We start from the raw sequence: 15,415 nt of genomic DNA, 5'->3' as shown, positions 1-15,415 counted from the left end.
TGACGTTAGGGTTATCGTCAACTGCACGAAGAATTGCCTCGTCCATTGCAGGTGTCCTCGTCGTTCTAGGTCTTCCCCAGTCGCGAGTCATAGGCTGGAATGTTCCGTGCTCCCTACGACGCCGATCAATTGCTTCGAACGTCTTCCTGTCCGGACACCTTCGTTCTGGAAATCTGTCTCGATACAAACGTACCGCGCCACGGCTATTGCCCCGTGCTAATCCATTCATCAAATGGGCATCTGCCAACTCCGCATCTGTAAACATTACACTGACTGCAAAACCAAGTTCGTGATGAACACTAACCTGTTGATGCTACGTACTGATGTGCTTGATGCTAGTACTGTAGAGAAATGAGTCGCATGTCAACACAAGCACCGAAGTCAACATTACCTTCCTTCAATTGGGCCAACTGGCGGTGAATCGAGGAAGTACAGTATATACTGACGAAACTAAAATGAGTTCTAACATGGAAATTAAGTGTTTCCGGACACATGTCCACATAACATCTTTTCTTTATTTGTGTGTGAGGAATGTTTCCTGAAAGTGTGGCCGTACCTTTTTGTAACACCCTGTATACAGTCATCAAACACAGAGAACATTGGGGGTTTGGGTGAAGGCCACCCCACAGGTTCTCATCTCACTGGCTGCATGCTCACGTTGCAAACCAGCACTGCCTTTTGGTTGAGCTGCTCCTGCTGCAGTAGTTGCTGCAGCCACATCTGCTCCTGCTGCTGTTCTTGCTGCGTCATTTGATGTTGCCTATACTCCAAAAACTTTTGATCTACCGGTATCATTACGACAAGAGTCTAGCCTCGTCACCACTGTAGTAACGCTCTACGAAGGTGTGGGAAAACCACGAGTCGTTTTCTGATGCAATGGCAGTTGGCCAAAAAGACCAAGTGGTCGATGAAAAAAACAAGAGTAATCTAAATGTGGTAGCCTAGAATCATGAACAGTGTACAAAGCCACAATAGCAAAAAGGGAGAAAAATCAAAATAAAGTGAGTAACTGTGTGTGAAAGTAATGTCAGCTAGCAGAAAGCTTTGGAAACATCAACATAACTGGATGAGGAAAGTGCACACACTTTCCTCCTAGCTTACATCACCAGAAGATATTGTGCTTGCATCCGGTGAGGATACTAAACTTGTCTTGGCACAAAAAAAGACCTAAAACATTATGAACTGATGCAGTGTATTAAAGAAGTGAAGTTTGTGCAGCAAGAGAGAGTCAGTCAAGGACAGCGACAATTAAAACCACAAGAGCAGCAGTATTAACAGCAGCTACAAATACAACAAGAAAACTGGTGGTAAGTGCACAGCCAGTTGGCGCAGTCACAGCAACAGTCAAGCGAACAGCAACTACACCATTAAGAACAGATACAGCTCTCGTTAATAAGAAAATCGGCAGCATTGAATGCTTCTCAACCAATCATAGCATCCTTTAATGAAGTGTCACAGGAATGGGAGCTATCTTTACCTTTGCCTTTTGCAACATCATTTTCAAACTTTCATGTAGCCTCATAATATGGAAAGGCTGCTTATTTGGTATCACAATCTTCTTTTCCTGATATGTTGTGCTTCTACAGAAATTAAAGTCACAGGCAAAAAATACTAATCATTTGTCTTTCTCTGAGATTTATGACTTGGTAATAATCAGTTCATGTGGAAGAGCCACGTAACAACAGCTAAATTAGAATTGGAGGAAGTTGCCGACGCAAACTTATGAGACCGAGATTGCTGGTTATAGACTGATTGGTCACCATAGCCATTTTGTTTGTACTTACTCTCACTGCCAACAGTGCAACACAAATTCACTGATCCATAACATTGTTATTCCTTACAACCCAGGTCAACAGCCACAAGCAGTCTGTACTGCAGCTTCTGGACACATCCCTCTAGCAAAGTCTGGCAACAGCTTCAACACTGGAAGTTTCTGTCACTGCAGAACAAAATTTTCAGAACAAAATGCAGACTGCATCTTTCAGTACAGTCCAAGAAAATTCTACTAGACTCCTGAGCACTATGTCGATGTTAGTACTCTACAAATTTATCCCACAGTGACATGGCGAGACACAAATACAATAACCTATGGTATTGAGTCATGTCAACCTTCCCCAGCAACACCTAGCTCTAATTCAGATTCACATGGTTGCTAAAGGCTACCATTTTGCTCTGATTGTTGATAAGCCTTAAGACTGGATTAACTGCCATAATAAATCTTCTGAATGTGTGTATTGTCACTGAATCACCCACATAAAATGTGGGTGCTAAACAGCAACCCAAAAAGGCTCCGTAGCCAATGAAAATTCAATATCAGCAGCTTGGAATCTAGTGTTGGAGATATGACTTGAATCGATGATCATTTGTCAAATTAAAGTTTTGTTGATTAACTTACCAGTGAACACAGGTGTGTCCACTTTTTGGCAAATTTGGACATGTTTATTGCGCCAGGGATCACCAGAATTTGCTTCTATGCATTGATTGTCGAATAATAGCTAGCACATTCCTGTAAGGGGAACTTAAAAACAGAGTTACTATGTAGGAAGATTACATGTCATTTAGCATTTTAGAAGTAGCCATTATTAACGCTAGGAGTATTTTTCCTTTTCATGCTTTTACTGCATTTGGAATCTTGTAACAACAGTATCAGCTGTCATGTCTTTCCAAGTTTTGGAAGCTCTTTTGAAGGAATAATTGTAACTGTTTATGCCCATATTTGGTTGGGCTTATTCATCTGAAGTCAAATTTCTTGCTTTCTGCAGCCATGTTATGAATTTTTCTGTCCTCCTCAGTACCTCATGAGTTCAAGGATGAATTTGGCTCTTTAGTGGGTCAAAACACTGTGTAGCTTTGGTAATTCAGCCAGGGGTGCAGGATCACCTTGGTATGGCTCTATTCCCAGCCTAGCATAAAAGAAAATTAGGGTTCATGTACAACAATGATTTTAAGAGCGATGAAACTGTATTAGTCACAAACTAATAAATAAGCACTAAAAACAGTCTATGTGGTTGAAAAGTATTATTAAGCAGCTCCTCATTTGACCTCATGTGCCTGAGTAGACCATGTTCCAGAGATTTACAGCACAGAAAAGTATGAGACTGTTACAAGGAAACAAATCTGGGACATCAATGACAGTAGTTGGCAAAGCTAATTGCTGTGCCACAGAAACAGTCTTTGACTATCATGAAGTAGTATGTTTCTAGCTAAATAAGAAAGTGGTGGAAATGGTTTAATAATTTCAGATGATGATAACCAAGTTCATAGCCCAGGATCTCATTCTTTAGTATGTGGCATATATTGTCCAACAAGTATGGCTTAGCAACAAAGACTGATTTGGTCCCTTGCAGTTATTACTCACTGCACCATCAACTTGTGGTATCCCAAAGGGTACTGCTGCTTTAACACAAGAGTATTTCAAGAATTATGCCATTATTCCTCCCAGACTCTGAATCTGCATATTAACTTGATTACCTTGCAACCTCTGGGGTATAAAGTAGCAAATGGGTTGTATGTATTGACCAGGATTATACAGAGATATTGAATGCTTTGCCCATGCCTGCCAAGAGTAAGCACCTTTTAGTGGGCCTTCTAGTCACAGTTCATACCAGAGAAACTTATTATTCCAGGGTTTTCATGAGTTGCAACAACTGTTTATAAAGACAGAAGTAGCAAGGAAGAGCAAATAAGAGATACTTATTGCAAATAGCTAACAAATATACATTGAAGAGCTGAGATCAAACAGTTATCAGTTCAGTTGGTTAACTGAAGACTTACTGAGTAAAGTAGTTAATTTCAAACTGTGTATTCCCGTCACCTGTCACCTGACCCCCTCCCCTTATCCCTGCTCTCTCTCTCACACACATATCATTAGAATGTCAAAATATTGTGCGTTGTCACATGAGTCAGAGACCCTGAAAAGGTGTTGCGAGATGTTTGGTCACTGACTTTACACAACACTATTATAACATACTTCTGTAAAATATTCAGACATTTTTTATCAAACAAATAAATGAATAGCAATTCTGGCAGACATTTTTACTGCCTTGAAATTTACATCTTCCTTCATAAACTGGTCAAATACAGGCCTATGTCCAGTGTCCCAAATTGACATGCTTGTTTTCATTTGAAATAGCTTTAAACAGCATAACATAATCTGTTTTCTTCTCTCAGTGGAGCTGATTATGATGTTTATTGCGCAAAAAGTGATTTTTACTTGAAAGAATCATGTTATGTCATTAAGTGTAATAATTAATAAAATATAAATATTTTATGTTACTTCTTTTGTTGTGAATAAACCTTTAAATAACCATGAAAAAGTTAAATGTGAATGGTGATGGAATATGTTCTAGTCTTATTCTGAAGTTGACATTAAGAACATTTGTGTTTAAACATTCAATTCTTTTACTCAACCCCTTGAAAATGAGTAAGTCAATAATGATTAAACCATTTCATAGATCAGTTGCAATAACAAATGTGAGAACAAAGTAATGGTTAAAAACAAACAGTTGTACTGTACTATTCCACCTTCAGAATTTGTGCATGAATGCCAAAACGTTCCATATATCTATTCATACAAATTTAATTTCAACCATTAGTGAAGTTTCAGTAATTCTGTAATTACAGTTTTCTGCATTGCAGACATATAAAAGGAATCAAAATTCTGAAATACAGCTATCTTTTTAAGTGATTCAGTGATCACTGCTATCAAGCATTCAAGTATTTTGTATTTTTGGTGTGTTTTGAAACCCCTTTTATGTTAAAGAATCATAGTCTTATTGTCTGGTTATAATCATACGGAAAATTTATAGATTCTGAAGTTTTAATTGCTGATAGTGTCATATCCTGTGAGGTTCCTAGTTAAGTAAATTTTCACACTTGTACAGACATTTTACCCCTTTTCACAACATATACCTGTTTGCATACATACTGACAGTGATGTAGAGAATGTTACAAACTTAAAAGCAGGTAAGAAGTATAAATGGAAAGGTGTTAAGGAGTCAAAGATTTTTTTAATGTTAGCTTCTCATTGTAAGGAGTGACACTGATCTATGGTAATCTTAAGTGAAAATACGAAACAGTACATTACAGTCAGTGATATTACTTAAGCATTGAAATCATTAATACTGTAAGTAGCTGTTTTAGATAGATGCTGCACTTCATTAGAATGATGTTTTTCATCACTCAACAGTTACAAATTACAGGTATGGGAACGAGTCCAGCTGTTGTGTACACAACTGAAATCGGAAGACCAGAAATCAGAGGAGCACTTACAGCATCAGGGCCATCACTTGCATCACTGGGTATATCTTTACATCAATTACTTAGTAGAGCTAAGATGAATGTTCCAGAGATTCACTGTTAAAGTATAAATGTCAGAATGTCATATATTAATCATGATAATAACAAAAGCAACTCAGTCAAATTTGTCTCACGTAAAATGATTGGAAAGGTAAGTTTTTACACTGTGTGGTATTCTTCTGTAGTAACCAGAAGCAGCTTCTGGATAGTGCATCAGAATAATTTCTCCTGAAACTACCCTAAGCTTAGATAGTGTTCAGGAAGGGAAAAGTTTGGTACTGCTCTGTATATAACTAAATTTCATTAATTTTGCATGCATGGTAATTAGGGAAGATGTAGGTGGGAGAAAGTAATATTGTCTAATACATTTCTTGATTTTTATTGGAATTTGTGGTCTCAGGATCTTGGGAGTGAGGCTCTTCCAATAGTGGTACTGAAACATGTCTGGCTGCGCTCAGTTTCTTACTGTGTCCACCTTCTCCATGTGTTATTGCTGTGAACTGACAGTCTAAAATATTAACAGTAGTGGTGCATCAGAATGTGGGATTGTAATAGTGTTAACTGAAAACACTGACACATGAAATCACTATTACTGGGCAATTTAATGCCACAAAACAAATATCTCTGTGATGATACAGATATGATTTACAAAGTCTTGGAATACACACACAATGATAACTGTGCAGTGCCTGCTTACATACACACATTGCAATAATTGTTCAATTATCTACACTCTGCTGCCATTGTCTTTATATTAACACAGCCAGTTACTTCCATAGTATCCACACACACCATGCATCCACACTTTTCAAATAGTATTTCACAATTGTGAGTGGCATAGTCTACACTATTGTGAATAAACTGCCCAATTGTCTTGTCTGCTTCACCTTTTGATGAGAATTCACAGCTTCATGTATTTTGATAACAGAGGATATAAAATGTAGACTGGCAATGGCAAGGAAAGCGTTTCTGAAGAAGAGAAATTTGTTAACATCGAGTATAGATTTAAATGTCAGGAAGTCGTTTCTGAAAGTATTTGTATGGAGTGTAGCCATGTATGGAAGAGAAACATGGACGATAAATAGTTCGGATAAGAAGAGAACAGAAGCTTTCGAAATGTGGTGCTACAGAAGAATGCTGAAGATTAGATAGGTAGATCATATAACTAATGAGGAGGTATTGAATAGGATTGGGGAGAAGAGAAGTTTGTGGCAAAACTTGACTAGAAGAAGGGATCGGTAGGTAGGGCATGTTCTGAGGCATCAAGGGATCACCAATTTAGTATTGGAGGGCAGCGTGGAGGGTAAAAATCGTAGAGGGAGACCAAGAGATGAATACACTAAACAGATACAGAAGGATGTAGGTTGCAGTAGGTACTGGGAGATGAAGAAGCTTGCACAGGATAGAGTAGCATGGAGAGCTGCATTAAACCAGTCTCAGGACTGAAGACCACAACAACAACAAGAACATGGGAACTAGAATAACAATACTAAAGACCGAGCATTATAGAGTTAACCAGACCATATTTTTATGACTAATGATTTCATGTATGAAATGACTTGTAACTTTTTATTTTGCAAAAACACAAGACACTACTTTTTCATCCATTAAATTAATTTGTAGTTAAGTTTCTCTGGCTTCCAATAGAACTGTCATTTATAATCTATTTAACAAAAATGTAAAATTGTAATTTTTCCTTTAAAATACAAGACACGGGAATATCACTGCATTCAGAAAATTCTGGCTACAAAATAATCAAAACAGATTTTAGAAATATTGCCTGATACAAAAATGAGCTGTGCTTTGAAATCAAATCTTAATTGACTATAAGCTTTTGAGCTATCAAATTTTAAGATAAACTAATTCCTTTCTCTGACTATCAGGACTACTGAGCTCACAAAACTGACTACTGAACTGTTGTTTTTTTAAGCTTCAATTTTGACACACATACTTTTGCACACCAACAAATTTATGATATCTTCAATTCATCATATCTCCTGAAATAATTAACTTTAAGTCAAAACAACTACATCTTGATGTTCAAGACTGAAGATATTATATCTATAATAATAATCATTTGTATGCATATGGTGCAATTAAAATTTTGTTGTTATGATAAAGAGATAATGACACATGTCAACAGCATGTTAATGATTGAATGAAATATCAATGTTTTAGTGCCCTTTCAAGTTTACTGGGCATTTCTGATGGTCTTTTACACTTGCTAAACAAATTCATGATGAAGTGTAAAGCTTTTCTTCAGTTCTTCTCTATCTCTTTGGTTCATCCAACTTTGTAAGAGTGTCATAACAATGGTCAACACTGAAGAACAAAATAGTACCTACTTTTTGACAACTGTCATCACTTCCACACCAAAAAATCCCTTTCATACAGCATGGCCACCAATGGATGGCATATTTGCATTGATGAGAACTCTCTTGCCCAGTATACTGAAGGTCTCATAAAGACCTTCACAAAAAGGTACTAACACCCTCCATCCTCCAACCTAATTTGCAAACAGACTTCCCATATCATATCCTTACCTACCCCTAATCCTCCAATCTCCCATATCCTCACCTACCCCTAATCCTCCAATCTCATCCAAGAATCAGCCACAAAGGAGTGCACCAGTCATAACACAGTATTCCCCACGACTGGAACAACTGAATGGTATCTTTCATCATGGCTTTGATTATCTATCTCCAACCCCTGGAATGAGGAATGCCCCACCCAAAATACTTCCCACCCCTCTTATAGCAGAGTTCCACTGGCCATCCAACCTACAGAATATCCTAAGCTACCCCTGTGGCACTCCCACTCATAACCCATTGCCACAGGGATCATATCCCTTTGGAGGTACCCAAGTGCAAGACCTGCCCAATCCACCCACCCAGCACTTCCTTCTCCAGTCTTGTCACAGGTTTATTCCACTCCATCACAGGCATTGCCACCTTGTGGAAGCAGCCATGTCATACACCAACTCTGCTGTAATCACTGCACAGCTTTTCATGTTGATATGACAACCACCCAGATTTCCACCTGAATGAATAACCACTGCCAAACTGTGCCCAAGAACATAGTTGACCATCCTGTTGACACAAAATGCTTGATTTCAATGCTGTTTCACAACCTGTGCCATCTGGATCCTTCCCTCACCACCAGCTTTTCTGAACTAAGTGATTAAGAGTTATCCTTGCAACACATCTTCCACTCCCATAACACCATATGGGTCCTTCCCTCCACCACCAGCTCTCTGAACTATGCAGATGGAAGTTATCCTTGCAACACATCCTTTGTTCCTGTAACCTTCCTGGCCTCAGTCTCCATTCACCTACTGTCCCCACATCCTCCATCCAACAGTTTCCCCTTCCTCTGGCCTTTCACCCCTCCCAACTCCTGTCTCCATATTGCCTTAACTGTGCACTGGTTCCCCTGACTCCGACACAAGTGCCCACATGTCTATCCCATGCAACCCCCTCCAATCTCTTCTGCATTCCTGACCAACAAACTGGTTGCTTTCCGCTGAGCTCCTAGCTACCCACTCCAACCCATCTTCGCCCCTCCTGCCCTTCTCCCACCTCAACCTCCAACTCATCCTAGTCCACCTGCCAAACTATGGTCATGGCATTGTGTGCCCTGTTGGCACTTTGTAGAGGCACAGGTGCACATATGTGTGTGTGTGTGTGTGTGTGTGTGTGTGTGTGTGTGTGTGTGTGTGTGTTTGTGAAGGCGTGTGGGTGCATATACAAGCTGGTCAGAAACACTTTGAAAAGCTTATAAGGGTGTCGCAGGGGAGGTTGTGCTGATAAATAATTGTTAAGAAAAAATATTGATATATTCTGCCATTCCCATGTTATTTAGTCTTGAAGTTAGCCAATCAGGTCATTGCATGCACAAATTGAGCAGCTTGCCAGAGGTAGTGTCGCCAGACGTATTCTTCATTTGGTTTCCTCAAACGATATAAAAAAGGAAATAAATAATGTACAGGTTTTCAAAAGGAAACTAAAATTATTTCTCATTGAACAAACTTCCTATAAAATGAATGAATACTTAGAGTTATGATGTACAAGAATGGGGGAAACTGCCTAAGAAAAGCACTCCCTTAAAGATAAAGTGTGATGCTGTTACTTGTAGTTTAACTGAAATTGTGGTGATAAAATGTAAATTTATCTGTTTCATTATGAGAAAATGTGAACTCCCATGTATCCCACTCTCTAGAGCATTCACTTAAACCTCTTCTTAAGGAATGCAGTTAAAACTTGTATTCATTCAAACCATGACCATGAAGAAAATTTACTTCCTTATATATGTCAGTAGCATAAAAATATGCACTGTCACTTAATCTACTATTTTAAACAATCACTTAAACTGTTTTTGGCATAATGCAGGCTTTAATACGGCATGCAAGTAATTGTTCTTGTAAAATAAACCAATGTCTGTGCAATGTGATGTATAAATGTTAATGTACTAGTGTAATTGCATCAATTGACTTGTCCCATATTACTTGTACACTGGCTGTATAATATGTAATCAACAGGACCAAATAAATAAATAAATAAATAAATAAAAATAAAACTGAACAAATGTAGCTTTTGCTCATCTAGCTTAAATTTATCACTTCCAAAAAAGGCACATTTTAACTGGTTGGTAGTGAGCATTTCAACAAGTGGAAACTCATGAAGCCACAGATGTCTGTGCATTACCACATTTTAGCACATGCAGGTGCTCGAAGTTGCACATGCAATGACATGATTGGCTAATGTCAATGGTAAATAAATGGCAAAACATATATAATTTTTTTTGTTAACAGTTATTACTCATCATTACATCCCCAGCAACACCCTTACAAGCTTTTCACCGTCTTCTTTTTTTTTTTTTTTTACCACCCTGTATATTTGTACTCTAGCTGGAGAGTATTCACTCAGAAAGTTAGTAAGTTTTCTTTCTTTCTTTGTGTGTCCCTGTTGGGAACTCAATGCTTCTGCTTTAAAATGAGTGGACCCGTTTAGTCTGAAAGTGAGTCAGATAGATTGTTATTCAACACATGAAGAATGCTTTCAGCAGAAAGACCTGTCTTCTGCACGGACTGAAACCTGACTGAAATGAGTAGCCAACTTCACTGGGGTGAATAGTGGAGGTACAAGGGAGGCATGGGGCAGGGAGGAGCAGGGATAGCAGGATAATGGTGGGGGAAGACGCTGAACCACTGAAAACATTCAATATGGTAAAAGGAAAAACAGAAATATTGAGTGCATATTGGCTGACACAGTCCATATGTTTAATAACTAAAGAACTTTGTAAGTATATTTGACAAGTAGTTGATTTTCAATAACAGTTACATGGAGCTGTTAACTCGTTGACTGTCTTACATGGGCTTGTTACATAGATCTTACTCATGTGATTACTGGGTGTAGACTCTCACAAAGCAATTGCCAAATTCCAACACAGATTGTTAAAAGATGTTATTGTAATGACTCCAAATCTGGACTGTGGATTTTTGGAGTGGGGGTGGTAAATAAAAATTGGCATAATAATATTTTATAATGTTCATGATTACATTATAATTTATAAAACTGCATGGTGATAGTTTAACAAAACAGATGATCTGTATGTCCCAACAATGGTTTGATTTAACTAACAGATAGCTAGTTAGAAAAGCATAAAAGTTCACAGTACTATTTGACTAGCGCACTGTATGCCTCTGGATTGTGTTACCTATTTATATGTAAAGTTGCCATGTTTGAATTTTTGTTCATTTATGTAAATTCTTAATTAATGGCTTAATTGAATAATGAAGAGTGTTTTCTGCTTCAGAAAAAGTTAAGCAACAAAAAAACCATGGCATCAAACAAACATAATGGCTTAAAAGGCAAAAGTAGTTTTGACTGGCTAAATTTTAATTATAAATATATTTCAAGTTAATTAGTTTTTGGAAAAGTGAAACAGATTACTGAGAGGGGCAGAGAGGTGGGAGGCAAGGAGAGTGGATGGGGTGTGGGTACCTAGCAGCACAGAGGAAGGCATCTGGTTTACTGGCTACAAATGCGGGAGGGAGGGGTGGCAGACGCACAATCTAGGCATGTGATGCACGGGTGTCAGAGCCAGTGGGGAATGGCACATGCTGAAGTGACGTAGGAACGTGATGTGGGATGGGGTGATAGAATAGAGGAAGAGGAAACTGTTGGGTGGAGGGTGTCAGGGCTGTGGGTTACTGGAGACTGAGGCCAGGACGGTTGCAGGAGCGAAATATGTGTTGCAAGGATAACTCCCACCTCCATGGTTCAGAAAAGCTGGTGGTAGGGTGAGGGATCCATATGGAACAAATTTTGAAGCAGCAATCAAAAATGATCATTTTATACTCAGCTGCATGTTGTGCCGCTGGGTGATCAACTTTGTTCTTGGCCACAGTTTCACAGTAACCATTCATTCTGGTGGACAGCTGGTTGGTTATCATACCAACATAAAAAGGTGCAGTTATTACAGCAGAGTTGGTATATGACATGGGTGCTTTCACAGGTGGCCCTGCCTCTGATGGGGTAGGATAAGCTTGTGACAGGACTTGAGTAGGAAGTGCTGGGTGGACAGATTGGGCACGGCTTGTACCTATGTCTTCCATGGGGATATGATCCCTGCAGCAAGGGGTTGGGAGTGGGAGTGGCATATGGATGGACTAGGATGTTGTGTAGGAGATTGTATCAATGACACAATGCTTCTGGTTTTTTCAGTGAGTGGTCTTCCTTTACTCATAAAGAGTTTACTGGGAAGACTGATTTCCATATGGCACACTGTTGTAACAACTTTGATTACTAATTTACTTAATTAGCAAGGTTTCACAGAAAACTAACAATGATATTGCAGTCAGGAATTGAATATTAAGACATAACAGTTGTAAATTGTCGTAGCTGTGTTGGGAAAGTACCAGAGCTCCAAGCACTAATAGAAAGCACTGATGCTCAAATCATTATAGGCACTGAAAGCTGGCTAAAGCCAGAGATAAGCTCAGCCAAAATTTTTGTGAAGAACCTAACGGTGTTCCGAAATGATAGGCTAAACACGGTTGGTGGTGGCTTGTTTGTTGCTGATAGGAATAGTTTATCTTATCACGAAACTGGAGTAGATGGTTCCTATGAGTTAGTGTGGGCAGAGGTCATTCTTGGTAACTGGAATAAAATAATAATTGGATCCTTTTACCGACCTCCCAATTCAGATGATACAGTTGCCAAAAGGTTAAAAGAAAACTTCAGTTTGATTTAAAACACATTACCGACTCATGCAATTATAGTTGGTGGTGACTTTAATTTACCCTCAATATGTTGGCGAAAATACATGTTTAATTCCAGAGGTACGCATAAAACATCATCCAAAATTGTGCTAAATGCATTCTCTGAAAATTCCTTTGAGCAGTTAGTTCGTGAGCCCATGTGAATAGTAAACGGTTGCAAAAACACACTTGACCTCTTAGCAACAAATAATCCTGAGTTAATAACAAGCATCAAAATGGATACAGGGATTAGTGAACACAAGGTGGTCTTAGCAAGACTGAATATTGCAACCAACAAATCCTCAAGAAATAATCAAAAAATATACCTATTCAAAAAAGCAGATAATAATTCAATTTACGCCTTCCTGAGAGACAATCTACACTACTTCCAAATTAATAATATAAGTGTAGACCAGATGTGGCTTGAATTTAAAGAAATAGTATCAGCAGCAATTGAGAGATTTGTACCAAATAAATTAACAAACAACTGAGCTGGTCCACCTTGGTACACAAAACGGGTGAGAACACTGTTGCAGAAACAATGAAACAAAAATGCCAAATTTAAACAGATACAAAATCCCCAAGATTGGCGATCCCTTACAGAAGCTCGGACTTCAATGCGAGATGCTTATAACAGTTTACACAATGACAAAACTTTGCAGAAAATCCAAAGAGATTCTGGTCGTACGTGAAGTATGTTAGTGGCAAGGAACAATCAATGTCTTCTCTGTGTGATTGCAATGGAGGAACTATCGAAGACAGTGCTGCCCAAGAAGAGTTATTACATGCACAAATAAAAGTTGACACTTGGTGCAGTGGCTGATTGGAGCGACCGTAAGGGCATTTCCCATTTACAGTTGCTCCAACCAGCCAATGTGCCGAGTGTCAACTTTGTTTGCATGATTAAATCTAAACACAGCCTTCCAAAATGCCTTCACAAAAGAAGATGACATAAATATTCTAGAATTTGAATCAAGAACAGCTGCCAACATGAGTAACGTAGAAGTAAATATCCTTATAGTAGTGAAGCAACTTAAATCACTCAATAAAAGCAAGTTTTCTGGTCCAGACTGTACACCAATTAGGTTCCTTTCAGAGTATGCTAATGCATTAGCTCCATACTTAACAATCATACATAACCGTTCGCTCGATGAAAGATCAGTACCCAAAGACTGGAAAGTTGCACAGGTCAGGCTGATATTCAAGAAAGGTAGTATGAGTAATTCACTTAATTACAGGTCCGTATCATTAACACTGATATGCAGCAGGATTCTGGAACATATACTGTGTCTGAACATTATGAATTACCTCAAAGAAAACAATCTATTAACTCACAGTCAACATGGGTTTAGAAAACATCATTCTTGTGAAACAAAACTAGCTCTTTATTCACATGAAGTGTTAAGTGCTATTGACAAGGGATTTCAAATCAATTCCATATTTCTGGGTTTCGAGAAGGCTTTTGACACTGTACCACATGAGTGACTTGTAGTGAAATTGCATGCTTATGGAATATTGTCTCAGTTATGTGATTGGATTTGTGACTTCCTGTCAGAGAGGTCACAGTTCATAGCAATTGACGGAAAGTCATCGAGTAAAACAGAAATGATTTCTGGCGTCCCCCAAGGTCGTGTTATAGGCTCTTTGCTGTTCCTTATCTGTATAAACGATTTGGGATACAATCTGAGTAGCCGTCTTTGGTTGCTTGCAGATGACGCTGTTGTTTATCGACTAATAAAGTCATCAGAAGATAAAAAAAAAAAACAAATTGCAAAACGATTTAGCAAAGATATCTAAATGGTGCAACAATTGGCAGTTGACCCTAAAGAATGAAAAAGTGTGAGGCCATCCACATGAATGGTAGAAGGAATTCATTAAAATTTGGTTACACAATAAACCAGTCAAATCTAAAGGCTGTAAATTCAACTAAATGCCTAGGAATTACAATTATGAACAACTTAAATTGGAAGGAACACACAGAAAATGTTGTGGGGAAGGCTAACCAAAGACTGCATTTTATTGTCAGGACACTTTGAAAATGTAACAGATCTACTAAGGAGACTGTCTACACTACGCTTGCCTGTCCTCTTGTAGAATACTGCTGCATGGTGTGGGATCTTTACCAGATAGGACTGATGGAGTACATCGAAAAAGTTCAAAGAAGGGCAGCACATTTTGTAATATCGTGAAATATGGGAGAGAGTATCACTGAAATGATACAGGATTTGAGTTCAACATCATTAAAAGGAAGGCATTTTTCGTTGAGACAGAATCATCTCAAAAAATTCCAATCACCAACTTTCTCCTCCCAATGCGAAAATATTTTCTTGACACTGACCTACATAGGGATCAATGATCACCAAGATAAAATAAGGAAAATCAGAGCTCCTACGGAAAGATATAGGTGTTCGTTCTTTCTGCGCATTATACGAGATTGGAATAATAGAGAACTGTGAAGGTCTTTAGATGAACCTTCTACCAGGCACTTAAATGTTATTTTCAGAGTATCCATGTAGATGTAGATAAATAAATATTATATAAATAAAAATTCAGCAATTTTGAGTGCACACTACATATGTGTTATGTGTACAGTCAGATGAAAGAGGAAAGAAAATTTCTTTGAAAGGAGTAGAATGATAGCATGTGGTGTGAAAACCTTACTGTGTTTCACACGATGCCAGGAGTGACACCACAGTGCCTTTCCAAAACAGTAGAAGAATGGGACCGCTGCCAAAATTTCTGATGATGGTCATCCAGCTCAGTAGAGAATTACTAAATACAATGTGACACCATTCATCAACAGTCCAAGCTTATTGGTCACAGTACCATTTCAAACGCAGTCATGTGTTACAGTGT

At 38.4% G+C, this 15,415-nt stretch overlaps 1 protein-coding gene across 1 annotated transcript in view; it reads left to right on the top strand.

The window, feature by feature from the left end:
* Nucleotides 1-15,415, top strand: part of LOC126248843 (facilitated trehalose transporter Tret1-like) — a 197,760-nt gene that overhangs the window by 141,975 nt on the left and 40,370 nt on the right. Inside the window, exon 5 of the mRNA XM_049950265.1 lies at nt 5,202-5,300. Coding sequence (XP_049806222.1) covers nt 5,202-5,300 — 99 coding nt within the window. The remainder of the gene's footprint in view (nt 1-5,201; nt 5,301-15,415) is intronic.

The sequence above is a fragment of the Schistocerca nitens genome, chromosome 3, assembly GCF_023898315.1.
Source record: "Schistocerca nitens isolate TAMUIC-IGC-003100 chromosome 3, iqSchNite1.1, whole genome shotgun sequence".
Classification (NCBI taxonomy): domain Eukaryota; kingdom Metazoa; phylum Arthropoda; class Insecta; order Orthoptera; family Acrididae; genus Schistocerca; species Schistocerca nitens.
The sequence above is the reverse complement of the archived record's forward strand: the minus strand, read 5'-3'. Positions and strand labels throughout refer to the sequence as shown.